General features: G+C 53.4%; 1 protein-coding gene across 2 annotated transcripts; it reads right to left on the bottom strand.

Moving 5' to 3' along the window:
* Positions 1-614: 614 nt before the first annotated feature.
* ITGA3 (integrin subunit alpha 3) lies at positions 615-27,410 on the bottom strand. Of its 2 annotated transcripts, XM_079132379.1 has the most exons (26): positions 26,799-27,410; positions 19,948-20,075; positions 19,589-19,668; positions 17,350-17,599; positions 15,831-15,917; positions 15,224-15,431; positions 14,591-14,787; positions 12,962-13,050; positions 12,694-12,830; positions 12,440-12,526; positions 11,479-11,546; positions 11,271-11,407; positions 10,503-10,652; positions 10,317-10,414; positions 9,896-10,043; positions 9,611-9,679; positions 8,980-9,059; positions 8,820-8,897; positions 8,108-8,210; positions 7,781-7,963; positions 7,455-7,577; positions 6,616-6,729; positions 5,574-5,672; positions 3,000-3,125; positions 2,504-2,644; positions 1,681-1,822 (listed from the first exon to the last, which is right to left on the bottom strand). In XM_079132379.1, the coding sequence occupies exons 1-25, from the start codon at positions 27,002-27,004 to the stop codon at positions 2,534-2,536; spliced, it is 3,156 nt and encodes a 1,051-aa protein (XP_078988505.1). In that variant the 5' UTR covers positions 27,005-27,410; the 3' UTR covers positions 1,681-1,822; positions 2,504-2,533. The 2 variants fall into 2 exon arrangements, with proteins under 2 accessions (XP_078988504.1, XP_078988505.1); XM_079132378.1 differs by lacking the exon at positions 2,504-2,644 and having other exon boundaries at positions 615-1,822.

Raw genomic sequence — 27,410 nt, 5'->3', positions numbered from 1 at the left:
TGCAAGGGGGGAGCTTCATTTAAATGGTGTGGCCACCTAATCTTGGGACCAAACATTCGTGGAGGGCTTGCAAAAGACGAGAGCTCCAGGGCCTCCTGTTCAGAGACTGGGGGATGGGTACTGTGGCCTGTCAGTCTTTGCAGCCTTGGGTAACTGGTTCACCTTGATTGCATCGTGGTGCCCAGGGGTGCTGGTGGTGAAACGGAGGCAGAAAATGAGGCTCTTACGTGAACTCAGTCACTGGCTGAGGGCTCTGTCTCTCTATCTGCACACCAGCCTCACTCAGTGACAGCCAGGACTACTTGTTCCTACAGCACAGGAGCTTGTGCCTCTTCACACCCCAGCAGCCCTCCCTGCCTTCCCAGGCCAGCACACTGTCCTCTAATAGGTTGCTCTGTGTTCTGCCAGGTCTGCTCCGGGCTCTTCCCTCATCCTGTCCTCTAGATCTGATTTGTGTGTCTATGACCAGCCTTAGACAGGGGCAGCCCGTGTCTCCTTCACAGCTCTTTAGCTTCAAACCTCCAAGACCCCGGCACCTGGCTTTGTCCACCTGGGGCCAGCTGGGTGATGTCATCATTTGTTTGGGCTGAACTGGGGAGGATGGAGGCAGCATGTACAAACCGGGAGCTGTTTATTGGTTGCAGTGAGAAGCCTGTGTACAAAGAAGGCACAAGGCGGGGCGGGAGCTCCCCTGCTACAGTACCGTGGAGGGGGTGGGCAGGGGCCAGGGGAGGTCCCGGGAACCAGCCTTGGCTTCCTATGTAGCCCACTGGGGAGGGGGCAGAACCAGGTTGGCTCTGGAAGCTGAGGACAGTCAAGAACTCCACCTCCAGGCCCCCAGTTCACGGTATGGGGCACCAGAGTGGGGCCTGGCCTGGGATGGGATCAGGGACAGGCTCCCTCCCTGCCCTACATTCAAGCGTCGCTCCCTCTGTGGTCTTTCCAGGCCTTTCTGAGGCTGGGGTGGTAGTAGTGGATCAGGATTGGTATCTCCTCTGCATCCTGCCAACGTGTTTGGCCCAGGACTGGTCTCTTGCTCTCTAGACTTCCACATGCTCCAGGGCAGTTCCAGAGCAGCGGGACCAGGATGTCCTGCCAACCATCTCTGTTCCTTTGGGTTGTCTCCCCCGCTAGTTCCATGGAGAGATGCTTCACAGAGATCCATGAAAGCAAGCCATCCTGGGACCTTCTTTCTAGTTCGTTTGCCCCTGGATCACAGCATGCTGGTCCTGCAAATGCCCCTGGACAGCCTTTAATGGGACCCCAGCTCTGTGGCTGGGCCCACTGGCTACTTCCTGTCAGTAGTTACTCTCAACAGCAAAGTCAGTTCAGTGACTATGGCTCAAGATGGATCCAGTGTGAAAGGGGGAGGCGTCACCACATTGGGGTCCCTTGGCTTGGTTCTGGCATAGGCAGAGGCTGGGATGTGGCACATCCATGTACCATCCATGGTGCATGAGCCAAGGGCACAAGCCGCAGGCCCCAGGCTGCAGTGTGCTCAGCATTGCAAGGTCCTGCTGGAACATGCCTGGAGCCAGACAGCACGTGCCTTGACCTGCCGGTGCCAGCCAAAGGCAATAGCCCCTGTGGACTGTCAGAGGCATAATTTATGATAAATAGGAAGAAAGGGACACTGGAGGAGGAAGGAGTAGGGTCAGGAAGGATGTCAGTAGTATCGGTCCCGAGTCTGCCAGCTGGTCACCCAGTGCTTCTTGGTGGGCAGAGTGCTCCCTGGAGGTGGATAGCGCTCCTCCTCCCGGATGCGCACCGCGTGGTACTTGGGCATGATCCGGTAGTAGCGGGTCCGCTTAAAGAAGTCACACTGGAGTTAGGGGAGAAGAGAAAGTGGGTCAGCTTCCAGACTTCAAGTGAAAGTGAGATGCGCTAGCCTCCCTCCAGGTCCCCAGTCCTCAAAACCAGGACCCTGACTCAAACATGCCCCGTCTCCCTGCACTGAGATGGACAGGGAGGATGAGCTTCCCCACCCCAGGCCCAGAGGAAAGAGGAGCTGAGGAAGGTAGAGAGGAGAGGAGGAAGCTGATGGAGGCCGGAGGGAAGCTGCAGAGACCGCTGTCGGAGGGTGGGATGGTCTCTCCCCTGACCAGCGCTGAGGGGGTCAGTTGCTTATCATGAGGAGGTGGGATAATGCTCAGTAGGAAAAATGCGGGTTCCCAGAAGGCAGGCATCTACTGGACCCCTCCTTCCCAGGGCGTAGAACCATCTGGACATGCCTTGTGATCTACAAACACGTGCCTAGCCTTGCCTCTGACCCTTCTGCAATCTCAAAACTGCAAAGTGGGGTTCCTTCTTGGGGTCTCAGTGTCCCTGAGAGCCAGACTGGGGGACAGAGGGGAAGTCACACAGAGTAGCCTACTCTCTTGAGGTGGCAGTGGGGACTGATGAGGTCAGAGTGGGCCCCTAAGCAAAGAGGAACAGACAGGACAGAGTCAGAGGCCCCGGCCAGCTGGGGCACTCAGGGAGGAGGGCCCAGAGGCCGCGTTACCCGGGTGGGCCTGGGTGGGGGCTGCCCCCCTCAGTAGTCGTCGGTCAGCCTCTCCGTCTCTGACGGCTGGCTCTTCATCTCCGCCTTCTGCCTCTTAGCTTCATACAGGGCGCGAGTGCGGGCTCGCTTGAAGAAGCCGCACTGGAGGGGAGGAGGTGGGGAGGGGCCATCAGGGGACGCTGGGGGTCCTGGTCAGCAGCACTCAGGGGCTGGGGCTTAGGGCGGGGGCGCCTGGATGCCGGTCCTGATCCCAGCCTGGTGGTCTGGCCAGAGGCCAGAGCTCCTGGGTTCCCCTTTCCAGCTTGCTGTTCCCCCATGAACCCAGGCAGGGGGTGAGGCTAGAGCTGGGAGAAGGTGGGGCGGCCGTGGGGGAGGGTGGGGCTGAGATGGAAATGAGGACTGGGATGGGGAGACATGGGATGCAGGGAGGCTGGTGAGCGCGGGCTGGCAGGAGGTCCCAGAGTGGGAGAACCCAGGGTAGGCTGGTGGTCCTAACCTTCCACAACAAGAGGATGATCAGCCCCAAGAGTAGCAGACCGGCACCCACAGCCACAAGCACCAGCCACAGCTCGATCTCAGCGGGCAGCTCCTCCACCAGGTCAGAGTCAATGTCCACAGAGAACTGGAGAGGGCAGAGAAAGGACTCAGTCCCGGGTCAACCCACTTAGGCCCCAGACTCACCCTTTTTTATCCTAGCTCTGCTGTTTGACTTGCTGCCAGTAGGGGGCAGCCAGGAACTGGAAAAAGCCCTTGCCAGCCTCCCTGACACCGGCGGGTCCAACAGTCTTCACAGACCTGGCTCTGGAGGAACAGCCCCGAATCTGGAAGGCAGCCTGGAATCTGAGATTATGACCCACAAATCCAGACGTGAGTACCAGCTCTATTCCTGATGAACCATGTGACCTTGGACAAGTAATTCCACCTATCTGAATCACTATTTCATGCTCTCTGACAAGGAGATCATAATGCCTAACTCATAGTTTAGCGAATTGCCCAAAAGCGTAGGTTCTGGAGCCAAACTACCTAGGTTTGAGTCCAGCTGAGCTATTCATGACCTTGGGAAAGCTACTTAACCTCTCTGTTGCTCATCTGTAAAATGGAAATTATAATACCTCCCTCACAGATTGCTGGGAAGGATTAAACATGTTTAATATGAATAAACTATTGAGAGCAATACCTGCTATTCAGCAAGCCCTCCACAAACATTTACCAAAAAAACCCACAAACAATGCATAGCATGTAGTATTCACTTTCTTCCCCTATAATGGAGTGCTGTGTTTATGGATGTACAGACTGAATATCCCTTATCCAAAGTATTTGGGATCAAAAGTGTTTTAGATTTGGGATTTTTTTGGATTTTGGACTATCTGCAGAGATTTTACCAGTTGAGCATGATACTCAAAAAGGTCCAGATTTTGCAGCATTTTAGATTTTGGATTAGAGCTGTTCAAAATAGAAATAAATATGACTTTCCCTGATTATACATGATTTTGACTTTTAAAGCTGTTTGATTTTTATTTTAAAAAATATAAATGATACAAAGAAAATCAAAGGCTCCCAGTAATTTTACTCTCTAGAAACAAACATCTCCATAATCTTTGGTGAATCTCTTCATTTTTTTTTTTTTAATGCATGTGATTCACATTGATGGGGTCATATTACACACCTCTGTGACCAGCTTCTTTTTTTCTCTAATTATCTTTCCCTGTCTATTGATAAAAACTAACCTGATCTCTTCATAGGACCACACAGTCACTGTAGGGAATGTACCACACTTTATTGACCCAACCTCCCAGTGAAGGATGTGTGGGTCATTTCCAATTTTCTGCCCTCATTCACAGTGCTCCAAAATATCCCCATACATTTATCTTTGATACTTGTCCCATTAGCTCCTTAAGATACATTATCATGCACTGGATCAAAAGAAATGAATGCTTTAAATTTTAATGGATATTGACAAAATCATCTCCAAAAAGAATCCACCAATTTATACTCCAGTCAAAAGAATTTCCCTCCACCTATCAGCACCCAACAGCATTACTCTTTTTAGTATTTTCCGATCTGATAGGAAAAAAACTTTTTTTTTTCCTATGAAAAACTTCTTATGAGTAAATTAAACATTTGAGCTGGGCATGGTGGTGCATGTCTGTAATCTCAGAGACTCGGGAGGCTAAGGCAGAAGGATCACAAGTTCGAGGCCAGCCTCAGCAACTTAGTGAGGTCCTAAGCAACTTAGCAAGACCCTGTCTCAAAATAAAAAACAAAAAGAACTGGGGATGTTATTCAGTAGTTAAGCACCCCTGAGTTCAATCCCCAACACCAAAAAGAAAAAAAAAAAAAAAAAAAAAAGGAGAAACATTTGTATTTCACCTCAAGTATACTGCCTACTTATATCTTTAAATATTAAAATATATATTAATACTTTATCATATATGCTATAAACTTTTTTAAAAGCAGTGTATCATCTGCCCTTTTTAGTTTTTTTTACCATCTCTTTTGCTATATGTAAATTTATATTCTCTTATAATTTGTCCAATTTTTCTTTTGTGACTTTTGGGTTTAATAAAATAACTTGCTTTTACCATAATTAAAGGTTATCTTCTGTATTTTATTCTGACATGTTTAATTCCTACATTAAAAAAAAAAAACTATATATTTTTGTTTATGGCTACACATCAGAATCACCTATACGTACTTTTTTTTTTTTTTTTTTTGGTGCTGGGACTTGAACCCAGGGCTGCTTTACCCCTGAGCTACATCTTCAGTTCTTATTTTAAGACAGGGTCTCACTAAGTTGCTTAGGCTGTTCTTGAACTTGCGATTGTCCTGCCTCAGCCTCCAGAGCCGCTGGGATTATTGGTATGCATCACACTACAGCGTGGTGCCTTCCCCACCATGAGATTCCATTACTCTGGGGAATGATCCAGACACCACCAACCCTGCAGACGAACCTCACATGCTGCCAAGCTTAAGAACCACATAGCTAAAGAGCGTCCACATGCTCTTAATGACGTCCTACGCCCCCTGCTCCAGGCCAGGGTCTGCTGTCTTCATCAACGTGCCCACTCACCCACGTGGTCTTGTTCTCCATGTTGATGGTGGGAACGCTGGTTCTCAGGAACAGAGTAGCCCAGCCATCTACCCTGACTCGGTCAAAGTCTCTGTAATCCTGGAAGGAGATGGGCAGGGGGCGGGGGGGGGGGGGGGAAAAGCAGAACTGAAGCCTTTCTGAGCCTCCTTGCTTGTCCCCAAACACCTCTAATCTCTCACCCTCCCACCAGGCAGCTTCTGTAAGCAGCACCCCCAAGGGTCCATCAGTCACGCCTCTCGTCCGGACACAAATGCACATCATCCATGCATCAGGTCCTGAGCTAGATGCTGGGGACAGCATAGACGACGAAGGTCACAGTCTTGGTCAAGCCTCTGGGCTAAATCTGGCCCAGCACCTGCTTTTATAAATGAAGTGTTTCGGGCACATGGCCACACCTACTTGTGGCCGCTTTTGTACTACTATGGCGGAGCTGAATCGATGCAGCAGGAGCCATATGGTCCAGAAAGCCGAAAACATTTGTAATCAAGTCACAGAAAAAGGTTTGGTGTAGGTGGCCAGAGAAGGCGGCCATGTGAGTATCTACAAGCCAGAGCACGACAGGTGGCGTGGGCTGCTTCTCAGTTCTGTGGGTGTCCTGAGGGAGAGAGGTCACTTCAGCTGTTACAGTCAGAAAAGACCTCACCGATGGCGAAAAGGTGAAGCCTCTGAAGGAGACTCTGAAGGCTGAACAGGAGTGGACACACAGATGTCAGAGGGGAAAGGGCATTTCAGGGGGAAGGAGCGCATGGCAAAGGCCCGGAGGGGGAAAAGGAAAGGACACAGGACCTGATGACAGAAAGATGGAGAAGGTCATTTTGGCTGGAGGCAAACATCGCACATCCGTATACAGATATGCAGCTGCCACCCTGGCGAGGCCCACAGCGACAGGGATGCTGCTGCGCTGTCACTGCTATCACACACACATGCACACAGGGTCCCTGTGACCCTGGCTTCACCCTGTCCCTGCTGCTCTCCCCACCTGGGTGGGTGATATCGAAGAACTGCAGGCCCAGGCACTGACCTCGATGAAGGTGCTGTTCCATACCCGAGCCTTCACCGTGACATTGGTGACAACGGGGGCATCAGGAATGGGGCACTCCAGCCACACGCAGCGGGCACGGCCAGTGGCACAGGTCTGAGGTGGGCAGAGAACAAGGAACGTGAGATGGTCTGGGTTCCTGGAGTCTTCGTGCTTTCTCCTTACCTTCCACCCTCTAGACGTCCTCCCTCCCCGGGGGCTGAGGGAGCTGACTTCATCCTTCACTCACACGCACTCCCCGACCCCACACACAGACCTGAAAGACACGTCCTTTGGGCCAAGCTCACAAAATGCCAGGAACCAGGGTAATGTAAATACTCATATAAATGAGGGCCAACCCCAGGACCCCCTTCCCTGCCCCTCCTGGCCTGAGCCTGCCTTCCTTCCCCTCAGCTCTGGGCCTCAGGACACTACCTCCTACCTGTCCACCCAGCTGGGCCCCAGCTGGCTCCCAGGCCTGTCCCTGTCTCCCTTCCTATGGAGGATGCCTTGCCTCATATTTCCTCCTGCTGCTCCCCACACCCCAGCCCTAATGTCCAAAGCCATGAGCAGCTGTGTGGTCCCCAATAGGTAGGGACCCCTTGGAATAGAGCCCGCATCTCCTCCTTCGGTTCACAGTATGGGATGCTCCCCATCCGAATGGGACACCCTCTGAGGGCAGGAAATGGTTCTCCCGCTCTGTCTGGGGGCTCCCAAGGCAGGAACCAGATCACCTTGGCAGACAAAGGTCTCCAGTGAGTGAGTCTCTACCTCCCTGGCTTCATGTGACACCCCGTTACGAGGTTGGCACGATCCTCCCCATCCCTGTCCTGGCTACTCACCAGTACAGTCTCAGACTTGGCTTTTTTGGCAGCAGCCAGAGTGACAGGTGGCGGGCCCTGGCCTCCCCCTGGGTCCAGCTCTCGCCGCCGGCGCTGTGGAGATGGTGGCCTGTCCCCAGGGTCCTGAAGAGATAAGAGATTTGCAGGGAAGTCAGAGGAAAAAGTGGGAGCAGGGATGGGAGAGGTGGGGCATGGCACGGGGAGAGTCAGGCTCCCAAAGGGGCATGGGGATGGTAGGGGAAGACACTGGCTTTTCTGCCCTTCAGATGCAAATGAGGTTTGATGCAAATGAGTTGCAAATGAAACAGTCCTGATCACGAACTTACAGACAGAGTGAGGTTGAGAGGATTGACAAGATCTCCGGGTGGCCAGCAGGGCCAGGACCCATTGCTGTGGACGGTGATCTCCGTGGGGTACAGCAGCCACTTGCCATTGGTGACTTCATAGGGCCACTCCAGACCCAGGACCAGGGTCCCCAGGGCCACCAATCCCTCGCCGACTGGGCTCACCTGTGGGTACAAGAGGTGTCCTGGTTACAGTCTTCTGGCAAACCACTCCATCTCATCAACCCCAACCCTCCCACCCTCACACCCCAGACCCAGAATGAATGCCCCATCAACTTTCCTAGGAGTCCTCAACCAGAACTCCCTTACCTGGAATTCATATTTGAGAGGGCTTCCCACATCCTCCACCGTTTTCATGCCAGACTCCCCCATCACAGTCCCACCAAAGAAGCTTTGTAGCCGGTGATTCACCCTAGGGCAAGAAAAGATACTTGAATCATGGGGAACAGGAGGCTGGGGTCCTGGCAGAGGGGGTGCACACCAGAGATGGTTAACTACAGCTCCTCTCACCTCAGACAGACCTGGTTTAAACCCTAGCTCTGCTATGTGCCTACCAGCTGTGTGACTTCAAGCAAATTATCCTTCCTCTCTGAACCTCTGTATCCTCATCTCTACAGTGGAGTTAATAATAGTTGCTACAACACATGGGGCAGTTGTGAGAAGACGATGAGATGACATATGTAAAATCTTTGGCACAATGAGCTTTCAAGAAATGGTAGGGGGCTGCGGAGATAGCTCAGTTGGTAGAGTGCTTGCCTTACAAGCACAAGGCCCTGGGTTCAATCCCCAGCACCACAAAAAAAAAAAAAAAAGAAACGGTAGGGACCCATATCTTAGCCCCAGGGTGGCTCGTGCCTCCCTTTGACCTGCTCTACAGGAGGATATAATAACAATAATGACAGTGACTTTTGGTTAAGGGACAGGATATCCCAGGGGTAGTGGAGACCTGAGGTTAGCAGGCCAAGAGAAGTGTCAGAGGAGCTTGGGGACAGAGAGGCACGGGGAGCAGAGTTGTACCCACATGCTGAGTGAGGCCTGGAGCGTATAGTCCACCAACAGAGTCAGGGTCATGGGCTGCAGGTCATCCTGGTGACTCGATCTGGGAAGGGAATGCAGGGGTTGAAAAGAAGCCCCCGATACGACCTCAGCCCTGACCCAGCTGCCTTCACCTGGCCACTCACGTGGACAGCTGCAGCTGCACCTGAAGGTCCCTTGTTTGCAGGGTCACCCCTATGACCTCGAAGGCAATGAGCAGCTCCATCTACAAGGGACAGAGAAGAAAGGGGTATTTGGGGCCCAGGAGGGAAGAGGAGAACCAAACAATAAGCTAGAAAGAAGGTTCTCAGGCCTCCTCTTCCTCCTGTCCTAGATCCTGGTCTCCACCTCTCTCCAGCTCTTCTTCCTTGAGAGAGCCATACTTTTGCATGACTTTGAGCAAATTACTAAAATCCTATAAGGTTGAGCTTCCTCTTCTCTAAAATGGCAAGTACATCCTTAGAGAAAGTTATGAGAATTAATATCACGTAAAAGGAACAGCATTGAGCTCAGGGACAGGCACACCCTAAGACTCAGTAAAACTGGTTTCCTCACTTCCACCTGCTCTAGCTTTGTGCCTAGCTCCCTAGTGGCCCATTTTCTTAGTCTCTGGGCCTTGTCCCCCTCACTCTCCCCTCACTTACCCACCAGGGCCTCCTGGTTCTGTGCTTTAAGGAAGCCCACAAGACAGGCAGACAAGAAGGACAGGTGCAAGCAGGTGAGAAAGAGCAACCACCTGGGCCCCATAAGGAGTGGGAAGATGTGACCTGTGCTCACCCGCTGGTTCCGTTTGAAGGGGTTCCCCAGTTCACACAGGATGGTCTCATTAGCTTGGCAGGCCCCGGACTGAAGACAGAGGAAAAATAAGGTCAAGGTTGGGCTCATCTTCCCTGCCCTAGAGGGCAGGGTCAGAAGACTTAGAGGCTCCCAAGCAGCAGACACTGCAGGCAATTGAGGAGGCCAATCCCAGAGGAGGTGGGGACACGATAAAGGATAAAGCACGCAAACTACATGAACACTGGGATCCCTACTTGGGCTCTGGGCCTGGCGGCAGACACTCACCGGGCGCACTGAGGACAGCAGCAGGGCAGGAGGCACCTCCAGGGTGAGCAGTGCTTCATGGGCGTCTTCCCCATCCCTCTCCCAGCTTGGGGTGTTGGTCACATTGATGCTCAGGAGCAGTTTCCGGACATCTCTGCTGTACTGGAGTCTGAGGGGAGCAGCCCTGAACTAAGCCCAAAGCCCAACCCCCGGGATACTCCCCATATTCACTAGGTCCTGACCCTCAGGACTCTAGGAGAGGAAAGTTCCTTCTCTGGTCAGCCAGGCCCCGCCCCACAGTCTCACCTAGAAGACTTTGCACCTGGCCCATTAAAGTCCCTCCTTTCAGGCTCCACCCCTGACCAATGAGGCCCCGCCCCAAACCCTGTTAGCCAATGAGGCCCTTTTGGCCCTTGGCCAGTCAGTGCTGCCAAGCACCCACCTGCTCAGCCTCTGCAGTTGCTCAGTCACGAAGGCCGCTTGCATCTGCAAGTTGCTGTCGCACTTATTGTCAGATCCACACTCCTTCTGGAACTGGACCTGGGGGCAACTGGAGGCGTGAGGGTCTGCACCCCATAAAGCTCACTCACCCCACAGCCCTCCCGGCTCTGGCCCCAGCCCCAGTCACCTCAGTATGGTTCTCCTGAGTCTGCGCCTGGTTGAGGACCGGGTAGGCGTCCAGAGACCGCGGTCCCAGGCGGGGGCGCTCGGGCATCTTCAAGGGTAAAGAGTAGTTCATGGAGATGACAATGGGGCGGAGTTTGTCACGGACATTGTCCTGGGGACAGAAGACAAGCTGAGCCTACACTGCCCTCTCCCAAGTCACCCTCTTCTCACATCACCCGAGCCTGAAGGAGGAGCTGGGACTCTCCAACCTGAAGACCCCCTAAGTTAGGCTTGAACCCCTTAGTCCAACCATCAGATTCATCAGATTCAGACTTTCTATGATTTTGCCTGCTTCCAAGAGATGAGATGTCACTCCCCCTTCCAAGATCACTGCAAGTGGGGGTTGAGCCTCCACTCATCCATCACGTCCCTGGGTCCGATTTTTCCTTTCCGCTTTGATCTCCCTAGGAGGGTGTTGAACTTGCCCCTCAATCATGGACTCCTTTTTTTCCCAGAGGTGAGCTAAGATCTCCCTCAAACCCCTGACTTTTCTTAGAGATGATAAGGCCCTGGTCCCCACCCCCACCCCAGGGCTCTCTCTACCTCCTACCATGTGTTGGGTGCTATGCACTGTAGCCTCATCTACAATCCATTCACCTATGGCATTCCAGGCTGACTACCCCAAAGTGTCTCTGGAGAGACCCCTGCCCCTCACCCTTGACCTGGGGGAACATGAGTTTCCTTCTCTGGGAATCCTGGATCCCCACCCTGCACTGTGCTCCTCCCTCACCATCAGGAGCAGATCCAGGGTCTGGCAGCGCATCTCAGGCATGGAGAAGAAACCATGGAAGACAGCGGACTGGCTGCTGGCAAAGCGGAGCCGAGGTGGGCGGCGGTCCCGGTCAGCCTCCAGGGTATAGGCCAGAGCTAGAGGTACACAGGCGGTCAGTAAGCAGCCAGGTGAGCATGCTGCCCCTCGCCCTGCGCCTGGCACTCACTGATGTTCCGCCTGTAGTTGGGGTTCCCAGCACTCTGGTTGTAAGCAAAGCACAGCTCCACCTGCACACTGTTGGGAGGAGGGACACGAAGGGAGCCGTCACTGTGGGGCACAGATAGCCAGGCCCTGGCTCTCATTCCTATCCTAGGCAAAGGGGAACTCAGGGCCCTTCTGGGGAAAGGCAGGAGCAGAACTGGTCTGTGGTGTCCTGGCCCATTCCACCCCACTCCCACTAAAGCCAAAGAAAACAAGGTGAGAAATCACCAGTGGGAAAACAGGCCCAGAGAGCAAGACCTGTCCCAAGTCATTAATTATGGCCCGGCCCAGTCTTGAGCCCAGGTCTCTGGATCTCCAATCCAGGCCTCCTCTCTCCACCCACCCCCGGGTTCCCGCCCCTCTTTGCACAGAGAGCCACGGAGACCTGAGGGGCACTGCCCCATTATCACCACTTTCTTAGCAAGTAACAGTTTTGAGCACTTAAGGTATACAGAGTTGCTGTTCTAAGGATTTTTTTTTTTTTTTGCACATTGTCTTATTTAATTATCAATAGAACCCTGTGAATTGTTTATTAACTCTTTTTCAGGTGAGGAATCTAAGACCCAGAAATGAATCCTTTGCCCAGGGTGACTCTTCCTTCTTCTCCGCATCCATCCACCTAAGTGTCTTAATCTTCCCTCTTCGTCAGAGTCCTCACTCCTCAGAACCTGCCCCTCCCCCACAATGCACAGTTGGGGTTTGAACCCACAGTCCAGCCTTCCTACTCCTCACCACTATGCTCTACTGCTCCCAATTCACTCATGATCTCCTGCAAGAAATTTTGCTTTTTAATAAGGCTGGGTAGGGAGTGGAAATGCTAATTCCAGTATCAGATCTCCAAAGTGGAATGTCAAGAGTGGCCAGGGGAGGGGCTTGGGGGCTGGGACCCTTTGGCCTGCACATACATGAGGAGTAGGTGGGCTCACCAAGAGGTGGCTGTGCACAGGGTAGGGTCCAGTACAGCTGGCCTGGCAACCAAGGTCCTGTGGAGGATGTTGATGACTGGCCGGGCTCTGTAGGGACAACAGAACCAGGAAGATTTCAGTGCCTTCTGCCTGCCCCTGGCTAGGGCTGGGGCTCAGCCTTCTGTGGACCTAGTGCTGAAGATGGACAAAAATGGGACTCCATACAGACAGGGGTGAGGGGAGAAAGGCCCCTGTCTACCATCCCCCTGGCTCACCGCAGCAGTACGATGTGGTCTGACAGACTCCCTACTAGAAGGTCCGGGTAGAAATTCTCATCCACGTCCATTTGCCCACTCAGAGAGTAGCCAAAGGTGGACAAGCCAGGAAGTCCCAGCTTCTCTCCATGGATTACCTGGGGAAAGTGATGGAGATAAGTTCCAGGGAGTGAGGCCCTGGGGAAATCTGGAAGGGGTGGGTGAGGGAAAGGACGGAAGGTCTGCTTCAGCTGGCAGGGGCAGCAGAGGTGTCCCCACCTTTTCGTACCTGCTGGGGCTGTCTGAGGAGCCCCCTGGAGCTGCTGTGGTAGATGTACACTTTGCCAAGGCCTTCGAAAGGGGCTCCCACAGCAATGTCTGGGAGGAGAGGCAGGACAGGGTCACCAGGTACTCCAGGCCCCAGAGCCCAGCCTGGCATTGACCTCACCCTGCCAGACAGTGCCGACAGCAGTAAGGACGGTGCAGAGCTCTGCAGCTCAGGGTTGAAGCTGACCATCTGCAGCCCAGGTGCCTCCTTTTGCAGGTGGGAAGGTAGATTTAAAAGAGGGGAAGAGACTTCCCCACAGTCACACAGCAAGTCAATGCCACAGGCAAAGCCACATCCCAGATTGCTGAGCCCTGCCCAGTAACTTCCCCTTTCCATGTCCCCACCAATCTCCTCTCTAGCTATCCTGGCTCTTCTTCTAATGCCATTTACCAGCAAGGTCTGAAAAGGAGGTGTTCCCATCTGGGGTTGCTTGTAGAACCCTTGTGAGCATGCTCTGGGGTAGCTACTGTTGTCTCCATTTTATGGATGAGGAAACAGACTCAGAAAACCCAGAGGCCCAGTGAATGAGGGGAGAAGATGGTGTATGAGCCCATGCCTAACACCAGGGGCTGGGATTTTTATCAAAACACAATAATGGACTTTACTTCAAGTGTCAAGACTTAAAATTCGTTATTTCCACAAATAAACCCAAAACATTTTATGATCTTCTTAAACCTCACTGAACTCATTCTCATTTGCTGCATTTGATCTGATAAGGTCTGGATGATCAGAAAGCCAAGCTTGTTAGCAAACTGTATCAGTCATGAGCAGAAACTAAACGACCCTTCTATAGGAAGTGCTTGGGCTTTACTGCCTGAAGTTTCTGGCACCCATTTTGCCTCTTCCGGGCTGTCTCTGCCTTTGGTTCATTTTAGTTTTCAGCTATGTCCTCAGAAACCGAGGTTGTCAGAGAAGTGACTTCTGGATAAGCCAGGTGCTACCATGGCAACTAGGCTCACACCCTAATCTAACCCTCTCCATGACACCCCAAGTTCTACAGAGCACAGGTCATACTCCTTTATTTAGGGCTCTCACCTTGTCCTGTCCTTATCATCCCTCACCTGACACATGACATTCCTGATCTCACCTCCCCTAGTCTTGCTACCCCTGCTTCTGTCCCACAACCCCCTCCAGAATCATCTTTCAAGGTACCAAGCTATCATATTGCATCCCTCTCCAAAACTTTCTCTGGTTGTCCCCTGTACCCCCTGAAACCCCATTACCTAGTAGAAAGCACCAGTTCCTCTGCTTGGCTTTCAAAGCATCCACCCCAAACCCCACACTTCCTCTCCAGCCTGTCTCTGCATCCGCTAGATATGGCACATCAAACAAGTTGCTGCTCTCAGAGTGCACCCCTTCTGTTCCTTCCCATTGTGTACCCCAACCTATCCTGCTCAGCTCAAGCACTGTCACCCCCTCCGGGGGCCTGCTGGGATCACCTGCCACACCCTTTGCACATCCTCTCTCTAGTATGGCTCTGGGCAAACTGGGCCTGAGTCCCATCCCATCTCCTCCACAGGCCCTGTCAAGCCTGGCATGCAGCTGGCGCTCAGTCAGAGGGGGTGCTTGGGGAGGGGTGCTGGCTCATACCCTGGAATCCATCCTGGTTGATGTCACCAATGCTGGCCACGGAGAAGCCGAAGGCGGAGCGACTGGGGCCATGAAGGAGGAGGGAGGGGTGGGCAGGGAAGGAGGTGCCTGCCTGGTTCATGAAGACATAGACTGCACCCCCAACTTCTTCTTTCCGCTCAAAGTAGTATGGAGCACCCACCATGAGGTCCTGCCACCTGCACAGGTGAGAAAGGGCAGGGGAGACAAGAAGGTGAGGTTGGTCCCCCAAATGATGCGTAACTTCCATGATTGTGCCAGGATACGTCGCTGTGCCAATGGCACCTCAGGTCCCAGGGCGTGGGAAGGACACAGAGAGGCCAACACAACCCACTAAATAGAAAACACATGTCATGGAGAAGCCACACAAGCAAAGATCACACCCAAACAGCCCATATCCACTGGAGCCATACAAATGACAGGCAAAGACAAGAAAGTGCAGGTGTCCTGCGTATGACACGCAGAATGGAGCCTCCCATACACTCTGATTGCAAAACCACCCCAAACAGCGAACAGATGCACAATCACAAAGTTCCCACTTCCCTGACCTGGCCTGGCAAGCCCGCCTTCCCACACCTCTCACCCTGGCCCCTGAGGATGTCCCTAGACTCTCACCCATCGTTGTTCAGGTCCGCCAGGGCGATGGCGCTGCCAAAATAAGCGCCCACCTGCGTGCCTTCCAGCACCTGCCTCCTCCGCAGGTCTCCGCCCATCTCCTGGCTCAGCAAGAAGACGGCACCCATATGTCGGTGCCGTGGGGCACCCGTCACAACAGTGATATCCGTGGGGTGCAGGATGGCGCTGCCTACCTGCACTGTGTACCCTGGGATGAGGGGAAGGTGTTCAATAAGGCCCCAGCAAACTGTGTCCCCTTCTACTCTGGGTCCATCCCCCTAGTTGCCTGAACCCCATTATCTTCTACTCCAAGTTGGACAAGAAAGTGGACCCCTGACCCCCAGTGTCCATGCCCCATTCCAGCCCCACTCCTCCTACATACTGGATTGAGCTTGGTGAGGATGGTGACTTTGCATATGGGAACTTGGAACAGGGGCTGGCATATAGATGGTGCTTAATAAATGTGTGTTAGTTGAACTAAATGCCACTAGTCACACCTGCACCCTAGCATCACTCCTCAGCAGGCACTGAAGGAAGAGGGGCAGTGCGTGGGGGTCTGGGTCGCCTTCTTCTTTATTACCCAATGGGCCACCAGAACTGGACTCACCAATGTAGAGGTTTCCTTGGTCCTCTGGGTCCTTGTAACTATACTCAGATAAATCCCAGTCCTTCCGCTGAATCATGTAGCTGTTTCCTTCACAAGAATTTGGGGAAAGGGTGGGGTATCAGTCACGACGTCCAACACCCCCATGATAATAGCACTTTTAATTTTGAGCACTTTGCCATTTATAAAACACGTTCTCTTTAGCAATTCTGTGAGGTGGAATGACTCCCATTTTGCAGATGAGAAAAGTGAGGCTCTGGGAGGGAAATGACTTTCTCATAGTCCCATGAGAGCTAACTGTAGGAGCATGGCTAGACTCTGCCTGCAGGCTCCTGGGTATGGACACTAGCTGACACTTCCCCACTCTCCAGATGCCTTGGGCAGGCTCCGTGACAGTATCTTGTGGGACCACCTCCAAATTGGGGCTTCCTACCTGTTCTCAGGTAGAGCACCTGTGACCCTGCCAAGATTCTAAAGGACCAGGGGGAGGGAGGCAGGGCCAGGGGAGGGGGCAGAATCTCAGTCTTCCATGAGCCCAGAGCTGTGGGCTACGCCTAGACCACAGGATTCAGTAAGGGGAGAGCGATTGCTATTGTTGCAACCTGTGTGACAGAGACAGGCAAAGAGATGAGGACACATGAGTCATCAGACACTGCAGGACAGTATGTGGTGAGATAGTTATCCGCATGGAGATACCCTGCAGCCCCCAAAATGGAGACCCTTCATGCATCTGACATGAAGAAATACCCCTGGCTTTGGATAAGTCAAAAGAGAAAGTAGCAGGAGAGCATGTCTAGTACAATTCTGTTTGCAGTTTTTTGCTTTCTAAAAGTTACCTACATACTCCAAGGTAAGGATCCATAAGATACTATTAGCATCAAGAAATGGGTTGAAGGAGATGGATGGGAGAGGAGGGACACTTTTTATTTTACCAAATCCTACTGTACTTTTTTAGTGGTTGTTCTAGGAGCATGTTTTATTTTCTAAAATAAGTTTTTAATCTGTGTGCGGTGGTGCGCACCTATGATCCAGCTATTCAGAAAGCTGAGGCAGGAGGGTTGCCAAGTTTGAGGCCAGTTTGTCTTAGCAAGACCCTGTCTCAAAAATAAAAAAATATAAAGGGTTGGGGTACGTAGCTCTGAGGCAGAGCCCCTGGGTTCACTCCCCTGTACCACAAAAATAAAAATAAATAAACAAATAAGTTTTTAGTGGCTAAGTTGCAGTCAGATGGACACACATTACAATTCAGGTTTCATAACTTATTATTGATCTTGGGCTATTTATTTTAATTCTCTAAGGCTCCATTTTTTTTAGCCTATAAAATGGGTATAATAATAATTGCCTTGTAAGAGTATAATTAAGATAGTCCCTGGCACATGGTAAGTGCTTTCATGGTAGCTGCTGCTGTGGGCACAGGGTCCCATCTCTTCCGCCCCCTGGTGTGGACAGTCTGGGGCGGGCTGTCCCAGTGGCTAATTGGGGGCGGGTGGTCTCTGCTCCTCCCTTTCCCCAGGGTCCCCACCTTTCCAATTGTAGGCACCGGGGGCGCCAAAGTACACGGTGTTCTGGGTGAAGCCGCCACTGGTGCCCAGCTGGCACATGCCCGTCTCCAGGTAGTCGGTGTTGCTGTTGCACATCTCGTTGTGGTAGGTCTGCCAGTCATCGCTGGCATCCAGCTCCAGGTCGTTGCCCCGCACGTAGCACTTGCCCACCATTCGCCGCTGGTCCTCCGACCCTGACCACAGCACCTGGGTGTAGCGGTGGGCACAGACCTGGGGAGCACCCCCCAACACACGTAGCCTTAGCCAAGAGCAGGGAAAAGCTGTCTCCTCTCCCAGGCACCTCTGATTTTGTGGGACTGAAGGAGGACCCCTGGCTTCTTTTCCTTTCCATGGTGATACTTAAACTCACATTTCTTTTCCAGCACTCAGAAATCTTTTCTGAAGGTCAGGAGCAATTTTTGGAAAGTTTTTATGGACTTGAGAGTAGCTCAGAGAGTGAGGGGAAAGGATGAGGGAACGTGGGGCTTAAGCTTTTAAGTCCAAAATGGGCCATTTACAGAGAGATTAGGGGATTCGCTTCTCTCTGTCCCCAGATGACCCTCTCTGCTTGATACAAGGACCATTATTAAATGGGAATAATAATAGTAATACTCACAATAATAATAGCAGCCACTAACACTTACTAAGCACTTACTGTATGCCAGACCTAATTCTAAGCTCTTCTCATATTTACTTTTTTAAGCCATTAACAATCCCGTAGTGTGGGAACAATTATTTTCCCCTTTTCAGATAAAGAAAAAAAGGCAGAGAGAGCTTAGGACCTTGTCTAAGATCCCACACCTAGACAGAGGCAGAGAATATTCAAACCCAGGCTGTCTGGCTCCACAGTCTGAGCTCAAGAAGGCAAGAATCTGGGCACAGTTTTAGGCACCCTGCAGCTTCTTAGAATAGACTTATTGGGCAAATCAGTGGAACAGAATAGGGTGTTTTAGGGCTGGGGGAGTAGTTCAGTGGTCGAGCAAGTGTTTAGCATGCTCAAGGCCCTGGGTTCAATCCCTAGCACTGCAAAAGGAAAGAGAAAGAAGAAAAAAAGGGGTGTTTTAAAATAGCCAGGGGCAAGGCACAGTTCAGAAACTGGCCCCATTACTTGCTTTTCCTGTCCCCTTCCAGCTCTGAGAGCCACTAGCCTGTCACATGAGCCAGTCCTAAATTTCTAGGACTAGTACAGTGCTTGGTACACAGTAGGTACTCACCAAATATTTGTTGAATGAATGAATGGATGGGTGAGTAGCTAATTGCTAAGGACCCAGGCTCCAGACTGGCTTTAAATGGTCTCCTAGACTTATAACCGTTAGCAACAGGGGTCACAAAAAAGTGTCTCAGTGACCTGATGCAAACCTGGACCTGGGAACAGTGTGCCAGAAATCACAGCAGTGAGGGCTAACTAACGGGGTGGAAGTTGACTATAAAGGGCCACAGGAGAACTTTCTGGGGTGATGCGGATATGCTTCATCTTCCACGTGTGCTGATTACACAGGCACGGACATATTCCTAGGCACTCGCAGAAACCCGGGCTGGGGGTGTAGCTCAGCAGTAGAGCACTTGCCCAGCCTATGCAAGGACCTGGGCTCCATCCCCAGTACTATAAAACAAAACAAAACAAAACAAAAAATTCAAAACAAACAAACAAAACCCTCTTAGAAACTTCAAATCTGTACATTTCATTGACTGTACAGTACATTAATTTTAAAATGATAAAAAAAAATGTCTATTTGAGCCTCGGATATTGAGATCCCAGGGACCAGCACTAAAGGATGTGTGTAGGAGGTGACAACTGAGAGCAGGGAGTAGCCCCCAAAGCACAGCTGGGTAAGCTGGGGTCAGCGGGGCTGTGCCTCTTCCGGCAGCCCGCCTCCCAGGAAGGAGGCAGGCCAGCGCCCAGCAGCCTGGGGCCCTCTCTGCCCTTTGCTCCTGCAAGTTCCCACGAACGGGGAACACCCCGGGTGGGTGCGGGGAGGGAGAGGGTGATTCAGACAGGACCCAGGCTATGCACAGCCTCGGCAGAGAGCCAGACACACCGCCCCTCCCCTGGAGTGCAGAAGAGCAAGGATAGAGAGGCAGCCGCTGCCGGAATGGATGGAATGGACATTTGCAAAGGCCCCAGCACATGCACACACCCTCTGCTGGCCTCTCCGACCCCTGGAGGAGGAAGGAGAGCTGGGGGTGGGGGTACAGGGCCAATACTGAGTGCCCACTTACCAGGACTCTGCCCGCAGGGCCCTGGCTGGCCACAGTCACCCCAAGCCACATGTCCTCAATAATGTGATGGTCAGGGTCACCTGAAGGCATGGGAGGGATCATAAACCAGGGCACCTGAGCCCATATTCCAGTGCCCAGAGCCTCCAGAGGGCAGCAGCCCTCTTAGACCCCAGTAGGGCGACCCCGGCTACTCCCCTCTCTAGCCCTTCATGACTCTGACCTCTACCAAGCCCACCTGACCCATCTGCTCTAGGCTCGCTCCTCTACTAGTCACTAGAAGTCACTAGAAACCATGTAAGCCAGCCTTGTCACCTCTGTGCCTCCCCACCAGGTCCTGCTCCCCACTGCCTGCTCCTCACTTTTCTCGGTGATGTCCATCCGCTCACAGTCGTTCTTGTGGGCAGAGAGGGGGCACAGGTACACAGCACCGGTCCGGTTGGTGTGGCCATCAGGCACAGCGAGGTCCCTAGGGGCACCAGCCAGGAGCCTGGGGGCAGGGAGGCAGGGGGTTCCAAGCTCAGACTCCCAATCTCCCCCAGCCAACTTGCTATTCAACCCCATTTACTGAGTATCAGCTCTGGGCCAGGCTCTGGGGTGGGAAAGGAATGGACCCCAGCCCCTGCCTCCCAGAGTAAGGGAAAGCAGGCAGCAACAGATAGGAAGTACCACAGGAGAGGGAAGGGAGGCCTGCAGAAGAGGGTGTCTAAGGACAATGACCAGGGGTCACTGGATGAAGAAGGGAGCAAAGGCACTTTAGGCAAAGGTACGGCATGTGCCAGGGCCAGGAAACATGAGCGAGCAGGGTGATTCAGAGCTCGGGCCCTCCATATAGCTGGAGCCCAGGAACATCCGGGGAGGGACAAGAAGAGAGGGTGAGAAGGGCCTCGGAGGAGCCACGGAGGACAACCCAATAGGATGACATGTCAGATCTGGGTTTTCAAAGGAATGCTTTGGCCTCTGAGATGAAGGTAGAAGGAAGCAATCCTAGCACTGGGTTCCAGTTCCCAGGGAGCCAGAGGAAAGAACTTGTGAGGAGATGGGGGAGGGGCGCTCCTCCTCTTGAAGCCATAGGACTTAGATCTAGGACACCTGGGCCCCTAAGAGACCCGGGTGATGTCCAACATTCCCCCCACCCTCACCTTGAGACAGGCACAGAGTACAGGGTGGGACTGGGGACCTGACACTTTGAACAATGTGGTCCAGCAACCCAGTTCCAGTGAGTGGGCAAGGACTATTTGCCTTGCCCCCAGGACCATCTTTGGGGACATGACACTGATGATGAGTTCCTACAAGAGTGTTCAGAGCCCTGGAAATCCATCCCACACCAGAGGGGTGACTGGAACAGAGGAATTAGCCCTGAAATTCCCTCTATGAGGACAGTCATTGGGCCATCACCACCAGAAATCCTTGAGACATTTGTGAAAGAGGCAAATTCCTCGGCCCACCTCTGACCTTCTCCATCAAATCCAGAGCACCCCCGCTAGAGAACCCAGTTCTTCCATGCCTCCTTCCCGGTCGCCTTCCTGCAGCCTCCCAATGTTCTGCCAGGACACCCTCCTTGATCGTTTTGGTGCCAGTTTCCTGGAGGGCAGGTGCTCCTTCAATTGGCCCCGGCAACACTATCACCTTGAGGCCCCAGCTCAGAACTTGGGCTCCAGGGCTCCCATCAGAATCTGGAAGTGCTAGGCAAGTGTGGCCCCTGCCAAGGGCCGATGCATGAAGCAGGCAGGGAGTGGGTAGGGCAGGGCCAGGCATGCTGGGGCCTGGACTGTCTCCTCCCAATGGGATTCAGGAATGCACTGCCTGGGGTGCCGGGAAGGGGCGTGGCCTCTGCCTGCACCTCACATCTGCAACTCAGACCTCACCCTGGGGAAGTGTTCCTGGGAGCGAGGGTTGGGCTTCCCCAAGCAAAGTAGCATTATGAGGCTGAGGAGCCACAGTGGCTCCCTGGGATGGGGAGGGTGGATCAGCGAGTCCACCGCTTGACCACCCATGGACATCCGCCCCCAGTGCTCCTGACAGATGAGAGAAGGAAGCCAGGGCCCTTGGGAAAGGAACATCATGGTCTGGGAGCTGGGGATCTGGTTTCAGGGTCTATTCTGCCTCAGAGGGTAACTTCCTCTCCCTGAGCCTGGATTATCTCATCTGTAAAATAGGGACAGCAGCTGTCCTTCAGGTTTCTTGGAGGATCAAACGTGTTCACTCTGCAAAAAGCTTTCTGACTACAAAGCCATGTCTGATGTGGTCACTGTTGCTCTGATTTCTTGTGGCACCAGGACTGGCTCTAGCATGACCCCAGACTCCCTTCAGGGATCCAGGAGTTTCTGTCTTTCCAGGTTAGAGAACCTGGAGCAGAGGGAAAAGAACAGAGTACTGCAGTTGTTTAGAGGGAGCAGGGGACAGGACATGAGTAGGGCTTCTGCGGCCTGAGGACACCAGGCAGTCACCAACGGGAGTGGGCACTGGTGGCTAGAGTCATTCTAGGGAATGAACGCAGAGTTGGCTGGAGGAGGAGGTCATCTATGATGACCTTGAAGGGGTGCAGGCTTCCACGGTGAAGAGGACCCTAAGGAACCCAGGTTGCCTTCCAGAACATGCAACGTAATGGCAATATCGCCTCTTGCTGCTCCTGCTCTGTCCAAGTTGCTGAGCAGGAGGTGCCCAAGGAGTGGGGTCTCTATGCCTCCCAGCTCCCTTGCCTCAGCCAAGAGGGGCTGAGGGACCCCTTCTAGCTGCCTGAGCAGACAGAGCTGGGCATAAATGGCAAGTGGATTAAACAAATCCCCATACCACCTATATCCTCCCACCCCTTGCCCAGAGCCAGTCTTGTGCCCACAGATGGAAGGGGGAAGGACCAATGCCCTAATCCCAACCCCACATCCTAGGTCCCCCCCACAAGATTCCACAGGATCCCCCCCACCCCCTAGAGTATTTTTAGCTTCTACTTGGCCCGCTCTGAGGCCCTTTTAGGCCCTCTGGCTCCCAGCCCAGGATCCAATGGGTCTGCAGCCAGAGGCCTGCGTGCATGGGATAGGGGAAGGCAGGTCTGCAGAGGGCCAGGTTCCTGCTTCCCCAGTCACAGCCAGGTGCTTGTGGTGAGGGCTGGAGAATCCAGAGGGTAGAGGGACCTTAGTAATATGCAAATGAGATACAAATTGTTATGCAAATGAACACTTCTGCTAGCTACCTGCTGTTGGGGCTGGTCCAGATCAGACAGGGCCAAAACTGACCCCTCTCAGATCACTATTTAACCCATCTCCCAACCAGTCAGAAGGCAGAGGCTGAAGGAAAGGTGGTCCGGATGGAGCTCTAGGCAAACAGGAGATGGACCTCCTCTCTCCCAGAGTCAAGCTGGGCTGGGAGTGGGGGGGGGGGGGTTAATGCAATTATTGCTCAAGGGCTCTCAAACAGCAGCCTCCTCACCCTTTCTTCTGTTCCAGTCAGAAGGCACCTCCTGGCCTCTGGGGAGCCCCCTGAGCTCTGAGTGCCCAGAGAGGTCTTCCTCACCCTGCCCCAGCGCTACTCCAGGGCAGCGCGAAGCTAATGGAGCAGCACAAAGTGGCAGCACTGGAGAAAGCTGGGGAATGGGGCCCAGGAGAGTTCAGAGCACCAAGTTGGCTCACTCCAAAAAAGAGGCCCCTGGGGGCACTGGGGTAGGGTGATGCTCAAAGAAACAGTCCATATGACTCAACCTTCCAGACTCCTTCATCTTGGGAAGTGTGGGTGGATCCCATTTCAGAGGAGGCCGGGGGCTCGAGCCCTCAGGCCCCCAGCCCCCATGCCTCATGCCTAGGGTCCTTAGTCCCTGGGTTCCTTCTCATGCCAGCCAGGAAGCAGGAGGGGGAAGGGATATGCTCTGGCCTCAAGCCCTGGAGTGAAGGGGGGGCAGTTCTAGAGGCTCGGATGCCAGCTCTGTGCCAGCCCTGATGCCCAAATTAGCCACCTCCCCAGAGGCTGCTCCTATGGCGGTTGAAACTGCAGCCCTCACCATCCTCCTTTGGCTGCCCACACAGCCAGCCCCCTCTCCGCTGGTGACTCAGCCCAAGAACCAGAGCAACAAGCTGGAGGGAAGAGAAAATGAGGATGGGAGAAGGAGGCCATGGGGGAGCCTCAGGTAGAAGGAAGAAGCATGAAAAAAAACTATTTTTCCATTTCTTCAGGCTTTTTCCATATTTGACCCCGAAGGACATTTTTCAAGTTGTCTAACCTCAATCCCTCTTGCTGCAATAGACATCTTCTTCCTCCTTTGTTTAGCTCAAGTCCCTTTTGCTGCTTCTTTTTCTGTAAGATCAGCCTTCCCCTACCTCCTGCCCACTTTGAAGCCCCTTGGCCTAGACTGGTCATTGGAGAGAGCCAGAGGAAAAGCCTTTCTGCCTGCAGCTGCCACACTGTTTCCGCTGGCACCAGCAGGTGAGGCCACAGGCCGCCTGCCCAGGGAATGTGTGTTAGGAGAGCATAGCAGGCCGCCCAGCTCCCCCTTCCCCAAGCGTGACCTCATTTCCAGGAGCTGCAGCCACTCCCACCTGAGGCCTCCCAGACATCCTTATTTCCAAGCAAAGGAGGAAGGGAGAGGGGACCCAGAGGGATCCCCTACAGTTTATGAGGTCAGGCCAGACCAGGACACCCAAATTTCCACGAAGTGACACCAGAGCAGGAGCCGGAGGGGTCAGTAACCACCTCCCAGAGGAACAGTACTTCTCCCTCCAAGGGTTCCCCATGCATCTTGCTAAGAAGCCCAAAGTGCTCATTCCTTCCTCACAGAGACTGGGAGCTTGGGGCCTGGGTTGTGGGTGGGGAACCCCAGCGCAGAGATGAAGGTGACGAAATAGCAAGGAGTGTCCACCTTGGGCTTTTAGCCATTTCTGGAGCAAAGCTTTCTTCAAGAACAAAAAAGCAGTGCTCTTCGCTCCTCCTGTCCCGAGGATGATGTGCAAATACACATGATTTGCATATACTTTTAGGGGTCCCTGCATCTCCTGGAGACTTTTTGTGAACCCCAAACGAAAGGCCGGTTCAGAACCATTAACACTTTGGTTCTTCCAAAAGAACTTTGAGGCTAACAGAATAGGATCTTGCAGCTTGACTTACTAGCTCCCTTGAGCTGTGTGCTCAGACAGCTGTTCACATCTGTCTACACAGCTGGCTGCAGCTAAGCCCAGCTGGGCCAGCTGACTCCTCCAAAGGGTCAGGGGGCTGCATTCTATAAGATGAGATGAACCAAGATACAGAACTACCTCTGAGTGAGACTGAGGATACCCAGTTGGGAGACTCAGAAATATCTAGAACCACCTGCCACTCAAAGTTTCAACAACTTTGAAACCCTTCCAGCAGCCTAGGAGAAAAAGCAGAACCCCTTTGCTGGGCCATCTTGGGTGGAGCCCATGGGCAAAGGGGGTGCACCTACATCCTGACTTTAGTCTGAGAGACTTGGGGGGCTCCTTGGAGAATTGGGCACACACAGAGCATTTTACACACACTATCTCATAAAGTCACACTAAAACCCTGTGAAAAAGGCATGTCATTCCCCTTTCCCTGAATGGTGAGGAAACTAAGTCTCAGGCATTAGTGACAGATCCAAGACAAGACTCTGGCAATAGAACTTCTGAGTCTCTTTTCCCTCCACAATGCCAAGCAGCCTCTTATAGGCCAAAGAGGTGGGAAGGAACATATAGATCCAGGTCCAACCCCTTTTGAAGGAAAAATTGGCCATTGGAAGGGAAATACTTGCTCAAGGTCACATAGTAGAGGGGGAGGGGCTGCCGAATCATTTTTTATTCTTTCTTCCCAGTCCAATCTTCTCTTTCACTGTGTTACTTTAAGTCACACAGATTTAGCATCAAAACGCCTGAAAATCATTTTCTGGGTTAGGGCAGAAAAATCATTTCTACAGAAACTTTCACTGGCGGTCACTCAGGGTTTTCAAAAGATGGAGGATTGACCAAAGCCAGACTGAAGCTGCTGGGCCCCAGGTGGGAAGGGTGTGGTGGCCCTACCCTCTGTAGAAGAAAGCCAGATGGAGGAGAGGCTAAGTCCAGGTAAGTAGGCTGGACAGGGGCTGGGCCAGCAGGGCAGAGGCCATAGCTGAAGCAGAGTTTGGACTTTGAACACTCCAAACTTCTTCAAGTTTCTTCAGGCCCCAGTTACAGCTGGAGAGTTTTCAACTCATTTTTAGCCTGACCATGTCTTCTAGTTTAGCCAAGTCAGAGACCAGATGGGGACAGATGCCTAGCAGGTCACCTAGGTGGAAGGGGCCCCCTGCTTTGTTCCAACCACTGCCCTTCCCTGGGCAACATCACCTCCTCCAGACACCCTCTTTCCCCAGTTGCCAACCTCAGCACACTGAGCCCATGGAGAAGCCTGTGAAACCCGGCATGTCCATCTGGGCAGGAGTGTGCAGGATGGGAAAAGGCAGGCAGCTGGATGAAATCTCCCCTCCCTCCACTGCCCTAGCTCTTCAGATTTTGAGGAGAGTAGAAGAAAAAGAAAAACACCATTTCCCTCTTCAAACCAAAACAAACACTCAGGGCTGCTGATTCAACATGAATCTGTGGAATGCAGGGAAGAGGTCTGGTGCGAGAGCCCTACCGCTTAAGGGTGGGTGCCAGAGACCATGCCTGAGGTGGGACAGCACCTCCTCTGTCTTCTACTGCCCCTTCCTCTACAGGTCAGAGGGAGCCTCTGGACGGCTCGCTACGCCCAGACTCCCAGATCCCCTCACTGCAACGCCCAACACTTAAGAAGGCAGTCCAGACTAGCTCCGCAGAGGGCGTGGTTGGTGTGGCCACAGACTAAATGCGAGTTGTAAGTTGGGCTTAAATGCATTTGCTCGCAGGTTCTTTCCAGATAGAGGGGAAGAAGGGTCCGCTAGGTGTTTGTCTTATAGTTTTCCCCGGCTTCCAGTCCCGAAAAGACTAATGCTACGTACCCGGTTTACAAGGGGCTTAAGGAACAGAGACCCCATTTCCGCTCGCGGGAGAGGACCAAAGGGTGGAGAGGTGGCGTCTAGACAGGTTCTGGCACAGTCAGCACTTGCCAATGATTTCTGCTCCTCAATCCTTCACTTTCCGCCAAGCCCGGCAGTCTGAGGGCTGCCGGGGTACCCGCCCCCTTGATCCTGGCTCACAGTGGTCAGCAGCAGCGGGTCTGGAAGCCAGCTCCGGATCCGCACCCCCGCACATACCCTCTCCTACCCCACCCCCGCCAGACTTACAGGTATCGCTGCTGCCGCTCTGTCTGCCGGTGGAGGGCGACCGAGTAGCCGAATAGGCTCCCCGGGTTCTGGGCCTCCTTCACCACCAGGAATCGGGTGTCCAGGTTGAAGGCGGAGGCGACGCGGCCGCCGGCCGCCACCATCAAAGCGAGCGCGCAGAGCATCCGGCGCGGGGCGCGGGGCGCGCGGCTGGGGCCGGGGCCCATGACTGAAAGCGCGAGCCGGGGCGGGGACCAGAGCGCTGGAGGGCGCGGTGCCTGGAGTGGAGACCTGTTCACCTGCTCCGGGCGCCGCCAGAGGACACTCGAGCCCGCCGCACCGTTGCGCCCGGAGCGGATCAGTGTCTTGCCCTTAGCCGGCCCAGCTTCTCATCTGCCCAGGGTCTGCGCCCTCGGATCGCCTTTCAAGGTCCGGGGATCTATTCTCACGCCTGTCCCGCAGCCGGGTCAACGTCCCCTCACCCAGAGCACCCGGTCCCGGAGCTTGTCCCGGCCGCGCCCCCTTGGCCGAGCTATCGCCTTCAATCCCGGCCAGGCGGCGGATCTGGGAAAGCAGACCGGTGGACCACAAGGAGGACGCGAGGGAGGGGTCCCCCGCGGCGCGCGCCCCGCC

This window comes from Sciurus vulgaris (genome assembly GCF_902686455.1).
Source record: "Sciurus vulgaris genome assembly, chromosome: 3".
Classification (NCBI taxonomy): Eukaryota; Metazoa; Chordata; class Mammalia; order Rodentia; family Sciuridae; genus Sciurus; species Sciurus vulgaris.
Note: the sequence above shows the minus strand (reverse complement) of the source record. Positions and strands in the feature narration are given on the sequence as shown.